This window comes from Mustela nigripes, chromosome 12, assembly GCF_022355385.1.
Source record: "Mustela nigripes isolate SB6536 chromosome 12, MUSNIG.SB6536, whole genome shotgun sequence".
NCBI classification, from domain to species: domain Eukaryota; kingdom Metazoa; phylum Chordata; class Mammalia; order Carnivora; family Mustelidae; genus Mustela; species Mustela nigripes.
This window is the reverse complement of record NC_081568.1, coordinates 148400248-148407659: the sequence shown is the minus strand read 5'-3', so window position 1 is coordinate 148407659 and position 7412 is coordinate 148400248. Positions and strand designations below refer to the sequence as shown.

Here is a 7412-nt window from a genome sequence, read left to right as displayed (position 1 = left end):
GGAGGGGACCAACTTAGGGTCCTTCTATGATACCTCCATCTTAGCTCCTCCTCCTATAGTACTTACCTAACTGATAGCTGAAATCTTGTACTTTTTTGACCACTTCCTCCAATTCACCCTTCTCTCATCATCTGTCTCTGCCTCTCCACAAGCCTGATCTGATTTTCAATGAATTATTTCATTTCAGTTTTAGATCCACACATCAGTTAGATCATACAGTATTTGTCTTACTCTGCCTGATTTATTTTACTGGGCATAATGTTTTCAAGGTACATTCATGTCATCACAAATGATAGGCTTTCCTTGTTTTCTATCGTTGAATAATATGTTCAAAGTTTTGACAAACTATTGAACAGTTTTTCAGAGGCTTGCTGTTTCTTTTCTTTCTTTCTTTCTTTTTATTTTTTTGTAAGATTTTATTTTTAAGTAATCTCCACACCCAACATGGGGCTCAAACTCACAACCCCAAGATTAAAGAGTCCCACTCTCTGCTAACTGAGCCAGCCAGTTGCCCCAAGGATTGCTGTTTCTAATCTAAATACCTTTGCAGTGAGTTGGGAGTGGATATGATACCCTCGGTTTGATATGACAAATCTGATGATCCTCAGCCACCCTGTGCGCTTGGCCCTCCTAACTCTCCTGCTTTTCTTATTTCGACAGGTCACTCCACTGATCAGAGACATGACACAGCCCAATCAGTCCCTTCACACTCCATTGTCTATATCCTTCATCCCTGCACTGCAGTACAATACAGGATGGACAGTCTTACCTAAGGCAACTGCCACAAACATTGAGAAGGCACTGGTAGAAGCGAAGTTGCTGGGGGTGGTCAGGGAAACCCTGGAGATAGCATCTAGTGCCCCAGTGAGAATTGCTGTCACTGGGGACTCTGGCAATGGCATGCCTTCCTTCATCAATGCACTGAGGGGAATTAGGCATGAAGAGGAGGACTCAGCTCCCACTGGGGTGGCGGGGACCACCCAGATTCCCACTTGCTACTTTTCCCCCCACTTTCCCAATGTGGAGTTGTGGGACCTACCTGGACTAGGGGCAGCTACCCAAACTCTGGGGAACTATCTAGCAGAGATGCAGTTTAGTCTGTATGACCTCTTCATCATCATTGCGTCGGAACAGTTCAGCATGAATCTCATGAAGCTTGCCAAAGCCATCCAGGGACAGGGACAGAAGTCCTACATTGTCTGGACCAAGCTGGACAGGGACATCAGCACACGTACCCTCTCAGAGGAATGACTCCTGCAGAATATCCGAGAGAATATTTGGGAAACCCTCCAAAAGGAGGGAGTGCACAAACCCATCATATTCCTGGTCTCCAGCTTTGACCCTTTATTGAATGACTTCTCAGAGCTTAGGTATACCTTGCACAGGGACATCTCTGATATAAGGTACCATTGTCCTCTAGAGAAACTGTCTGACACCTGTGAGAAGGTCATTAATGACAAGGTGACCTCTTTGCAGGGGCAAATAGCTTCAAATTCTTTCCAGGACGTCCTTGACATCCAGAATACAGATGATCTGGCAAAGTGTCTGATGGCCTACCACTTGTTTTTTGGTGTAGATGATGAGTCTCTCCAGCAGATGGCCCAGAGTATGGGGAAACCTATGGAGGAGTACAGGGCTATTATGAAGTCTCAGGATCTGCACACTGTCCTCACTGGGGACAGGATATTATCTTTCATGAATTGTAATACAGCCTCTTACTTATATTCAATTCTGAGACACATCCCATTCTTAGGTGATAATGTTCTCAACTACCTGAGAGTGTGGAAACACAGACACTCACTTGAAATAGTTGCCAAGGACACCAGGACCATCATGAAGAAAATCCTCACAGACTCCATCATCTGAAGAGCTGTGGTTTCTTCTGGAGGGAAGTCAGGACATCTGGGGTCCTCTTTTCACACTGTACCCTTCCTGAATTTTAAATAAAGCTCAATATTTCCACTTTCATTGGCTGTAAGTTCTTCAAAGCAATGGACTGATTTTCTCATTTTGAATCCCTGTTGGGAAACTCTAAAATTTGTTCTACTTCTTATCACTTACTAAATGAGTCTGGATCCAAAAGTGAATGAAAAGATTGGCTCTGTAACATACAGTCTCATTCTGATATCTCCTTATCACTTAACATTAACATCCATTCTCCAGACCCTCTTGGTTTCTCATGTTCCTTCACTTCTCACCTCTGGACTCATAGAGGCATACAGATGCAGAGGGGAGAACATCCTTTGGGATGTTCCCTTTGAGGAAATATGATGGAGAATGTATGTTTAGCTATTCTTTGAAAGTTTCCAAGACCATTCTGGTATTCTGCAAAGCTCTGCCCTTACACCTCCCCTCACTGATTGCACAAAAACATTTATATAGGGGAAAAAAAGGGATACAGGAAATGGACACAAGGGCCATTGTTACTGGGAATAGAAAGCTGTTGAATGTATATGCAAATCTGACTATTTAAGTAGTGACACTGACTGCCCAGAGTTCATGCTCTTCACGTGCACAGCTCATGCTGGGCCTGTCATAGGAAATAGTACCTGTTAGATTATGTTTCCTTTAGAGAAGTGTTTGTTTACTTAAAGTTACCTTCTATGTTGTGTTCTTTGCCAAAGTTATCTCCTATGTCTGTCAAAGGAATCTTAATCTGATTGTCAACATTGAGGAAACTAAACCGGTGCCTATGACGTCACTGTCTATGCAGTTAACCCAACATGTATAGACTCTATGGAAATTCTCCTAATTGGAAACCATTTTAGACCCTGGTTCTAGATTTTTCCCTTTACTGTGTGTGTGTGTGTGTGTGTATAACAAAAATTGTTTTTTATAACAGCTTTTTTTCAATGATGTTTGAAACCTCACTCTCCATACCAAAAGTAACATAATCTGGGTCTCACCACTGTGGGAGTCATTCATTCCTCACAAGAGCAACCATCCTTCCTAGCAACATTCTCCATCAACCACATGACCTTACTCTATTTACCTGGGAAGATCACACCCAGTATGGAACCCAATCTAAATTTGTTGGACATAATCTGAATTGGACCAATGTGTAAAATTTTGGCCACCAAATCTTTGTAACTGAAGGTATAAGATAATTAAACAAATCTGGGGGCAAAGTAAGAAGGGGATGAGGAAGTGGCACAGTATGGTTTTATCATAATAATACTATGCCATTCCCTTAACCTCAGATGATTCTGCATAGTAATGATGACATTACTCCAGAAAATCCTTTTTTCCCTGAAAGGGTCCCATGCAACTCTTCTAATTCTTACTCTCAGTTGGACTAGTTGCTCTCCCAGCCTGGAGCACAGGCCTTGCTCACATCCATGGTGGTGCTTGTGCTTCTTGTATTCCCTGGTTCATTCACATTAGGTCCATTCTCAAACAAAGTGAGAAAAAAAAGTTCCCTGGGAGGTACTTTCTGAGTCTTTGCTATTCAATTTAAGGACTTCGTTAATTGGTCACTTTTAATAAATAGTTTGAGTATAGGAAACAACATCATTTTCTCTTAGAACTCTGAAGATCTATCTCCTCCTAGCATGCCATGTTGCCAGTATAAAGACCAATGCCAATTCCATTCCATTCCTTGAATGGTCACCTGGTTGTCTTAATCCCTGGGGACTATGTCAGAAGTGTTGCCAGGGGACTAGTGACCTGGAGGACCTCCATCAACACTCAGCATTCAGAAGGCTTCTTAAGTGACAGCTGATGTGAAGACATGGATGAAATGGAAACACATATTACCAAGTGAGAGAAATAAATTTGGAAAGGCTAAATACTGCATGATTCCAAGTGTGTAACATTCCAAGAAAGGCAAAACTGTAGAAATGAGAAAAAGACCAGTGGTTCTCAAGGGTTCAGGGCAGGAAGGGACAAGCCGGTGGAGCACAGAGGCCATTTAGAGCAGTGAAACCACTCTGTGTGATATGATAATGGTGGATAAATTATATTTTTGTCAAATCTCATAGATTATACAACGCCAAGAGGGAACCCAATGTAAACTATGGACATGGAGGGAGAAAAATGGGTCAGCTTGGGTTCATGAATTGTAGGATGGTGTGAGATGTTGATAGTGGACAGGCTATACTTGTGTGAGGGCAGGGAGTTCATGGGAATCCTATGCACATTCTGCTCAATTTTGCTGTGACACTAAAGCTGCTTTAAAATAGAGTCTATTCTTCTCGTACCCACTTAAGCCCCTAGTGAAAAAGATAATGCTGCTGACATCGTTCTTCCCCTTTAGCATTGTTCCTTATTATGTGTTCTAAGCTCAATCATGTTCAGCAACTAGCTACAGTAGGATATATATGATACAATACAGATATATACACAGAATAAAGTGAGATATAAAGATGAATACCTGTTAACTCAACTCCCAAATTAAGAACTGGAATGTTACTTAAATCATTGGATATTCCCACAAGCATCACTCCATATTGCGTCTCTCTGCATCTATTCTCAGATGTACAGATCCTTTGAATTTGGACTTTAATGTGTGTGTGTGTGTGTGTGTGTGTGTTTGTGTTTGTGTTTACTTTCTTTAGTTATTTCCATAGATGTGTGTTTCCTCAGACATTATATCATTTAGTTTTGCTTGTTTGGATGCTTTAGAAAAATTGAATTAGTTTGTGTTCCATCCTCTGTAAAGCGGCTTCTCATTTACATTGTTTCTCTTGCATGTGTTCTCCATTTTGCCAAGATAGCGCATAATCTATTCACTGTCAGTGGAAATTTGAGTTTGGGGTTCTTTACAGTTGTTTCTATCTCTTCAACACCGTCCTTCTAAAAACATCCTACACATGTTTCTGGTACACCTATGGCAAACTTTCTCTAGAACTAGCTGTGGAATTGCTGTGTCATAATATACAGATACACATTGTGTGAAAGGAATACGATATATTGCTTACAAAACACCCTCAAATCTCCCATCTCTCAGATATTTTCTGTATTTCTATCTCTACTGGCCAGTTGAGGAGGCTCCTAACCTTACAACTCAGATATAGACTATACCTGTAACTTGGTGCCTGTGACCACCCCCTTGTCTCTAGGAGATTAATGGTGTCTAACCATATTTGCATCTGAAGCAGTTTTCCTGAGTCATGTCCTTTAAGCTCTGCAGGATCTGCTGGCTCACTCTCATGGGTCCTCCTCTGATGGACTTCCCCAGGGATGCTGGGGTTCTCAGACATGCACACAACATTCTGTAATCCAACTCTAACACTACACAAAGACTACTGTTACTAAACATATCTTTAGGCTTAGGGCTCATTCTGGAGTGAAGTGTATACCCACAAGTTCCTGTGTTGAAGCTGTAAAGCTGTAGGAGGCTCATTAAGGAGATAATGAAGGTTAACTGAGCTCAGATGGGTGGGGCTGTGACTCATAGGGCTGGTTTTAGAAGGAGGAGAAGAGACACCAAGGATGCACACACAGAGAAAGGCCATAAAGGACACAGGAGAATTGGGCCATCTGCAAGCCAAGGACAGAAGCTTCAGAAGAAGCAAAACCAAAGGCACCTTGATCTAAGATGTACAGCCTTCAGAATAGTGAGGGAATAAATTTCTGTTATTTAAGCCTCCCAGCCCATGGTATTTTGTTATGGCAACTCTAGCAAACCAACTTCCTGAAACTAGGAGCAATTTCCAGAATACAGTCTGATCCCCAATAGATTTTTATTCTAATTCATGCCTCAGTTGCTCTCCATTGGATTGGAAGTATGTTTTTAGTTAGGGTTGAGGAAGACTCCAGGGATTTAACTCCCAATTTTATTTTATTTTATTTATTTATTTATTTATTTATGTCACTGAAGCCTTGAAAACTCTCCTTCTCTTCCAGCTAGCACCATGATCAACTCTGGGGAGCTGCTCACGTAGATGCATTAGCCCAAGAGGCACCTGGGTAGCTTCCACCCAGCCTCCCACAGAGGCTCTACCATCCTTCCTTCACCATCACTATGCAACACTGGTTTAGGTTTCAACGTGTGACAGCCAGAGTGGCCCACTGAGACCCTGAGTGTGCTCTGAGCTCTGAGGTCACAGGGCTGGATTCAGGTCCCAGACCTTTCTCTGGGAGTATAGTGAATGAAGACTCTCCTGACAATGGTTCCTCTCACTGGATGTGACCAGAGATATTTTGTGGTTCAAGAACTATGAAAGATGCTTTTTGCCTTTTACTTTCTACCAACTTGAGAAATCAAAAAGGAAATTAACCAAAAAGCATGACATCACTTCATATTGAGTGCCATTTTTAAATTTAAACATACAGTGAACTCCTATGAAGTCAGTGACAGGAAAACGAGTGTGTTGAAAAGGAACATAAATGACTCAAAAAGCCCACAAAAGCAAATATTGGTGTTTTGCTTCTTCTCTCAGTATTGGAGACAAGAAACTCAGGTTGTCTGGTTGTAAGACGGGTGTTCCTGGCTGATGAAATAGAAATGTTTCCTATTCTCACTAAGGTCTGGGTGGAACTCCCTTTACGATCACCACATTCACCTTCATTTCATAAACCAGCAGGTGACTGTGACTCTCAGCACCCCCATATTAGGGAAGGTGGTGGCTGGGGAAAGCTTTCTTGCCCTCAGTATTTTCAGAGGCTTGGGGGAAGAAGCAGATAATGGAATGTAGGAGAAAACATTTAGAAAGAGACCACCCAAAGCAAATTCTGCTGTGTAGGGGAGGATCTTGTCGCTCAGGTAAAGACTGTCCTGGCACAAATAGGAGATGCAGTGTAGGGAATATGACCAATGAGATTGTAGTAGTAGTGTATGGTGACAGCTGGTAGCTACACTTGTGATGAGCACAGCAGAGCCTACAGAGTTGTGGATTTATTTGTTGTATACCTGAAACTAATGCAACATTCTGTTTCAACAATACTTCAAGGAAAGAAACGAGTTTCCCAGGAGTTCTAATTAAAGAAATCCCTCATTAAGATAATGGGGGTTAGGCTGGCTGTGGAGGAGAGATGGGAGTTCAGATGTAACTTATCTCCTTTTGTGTTGTCCCAAAGAGCAAATCTACCAATCAGTGCAGGACCTAGAGACCACTTGGAAATCTCACAGCAGCTGACTCTTACTCTCTTCCCTCTAGCCTCAGACTCTGGCCCACCTCCTCCATGGACCATGCCCGTCATGACCTCATTCTTCATGCATAAAATATGGAATTGGAGGATAGTAGTATTCAAGGACTCCTCCTGCGTCGGTGTGCTTTGGTTCTGTGACTCCTGGAAGCAAAAGAGGACAGTTTCCCTGCCCACCTAGCTATAGACTTGCACACCTGCTGACAGCATGTTGGACTCAGTCAAGGGCTTCAGCTGCCCTTTAGGGCCTGAGACTTCATGGTTGTTCCATACAGATCCCCAAGAACTGATGTGAGATCAGTCACAGGCAGAACAGCCTCCTT

At 42.4% G+C, this 7412-nt stretch overlaps 1 protein-coding gene across 1 annotated transcript; it reads left to right on the top strand.

Annotated features, from left to right (window-relative positions):
* The first annotated feature begins 663 nt into the window (after window positions 1-663).
* On the top strand, window positions 664-1866 carry LOC132028064 (immunity-related GTPase family M protein-like). Its single transcript, XM_059416717.1, is given in 1 exon segment — window positions 664-1866. A coding segment is annotated over 1 exon segment (1185 nt). The 5' UTR covers window positions 664-681.
* The last annotated feature ends 5546 nt before the right edge of the window (window positions 1867-7412 follow it).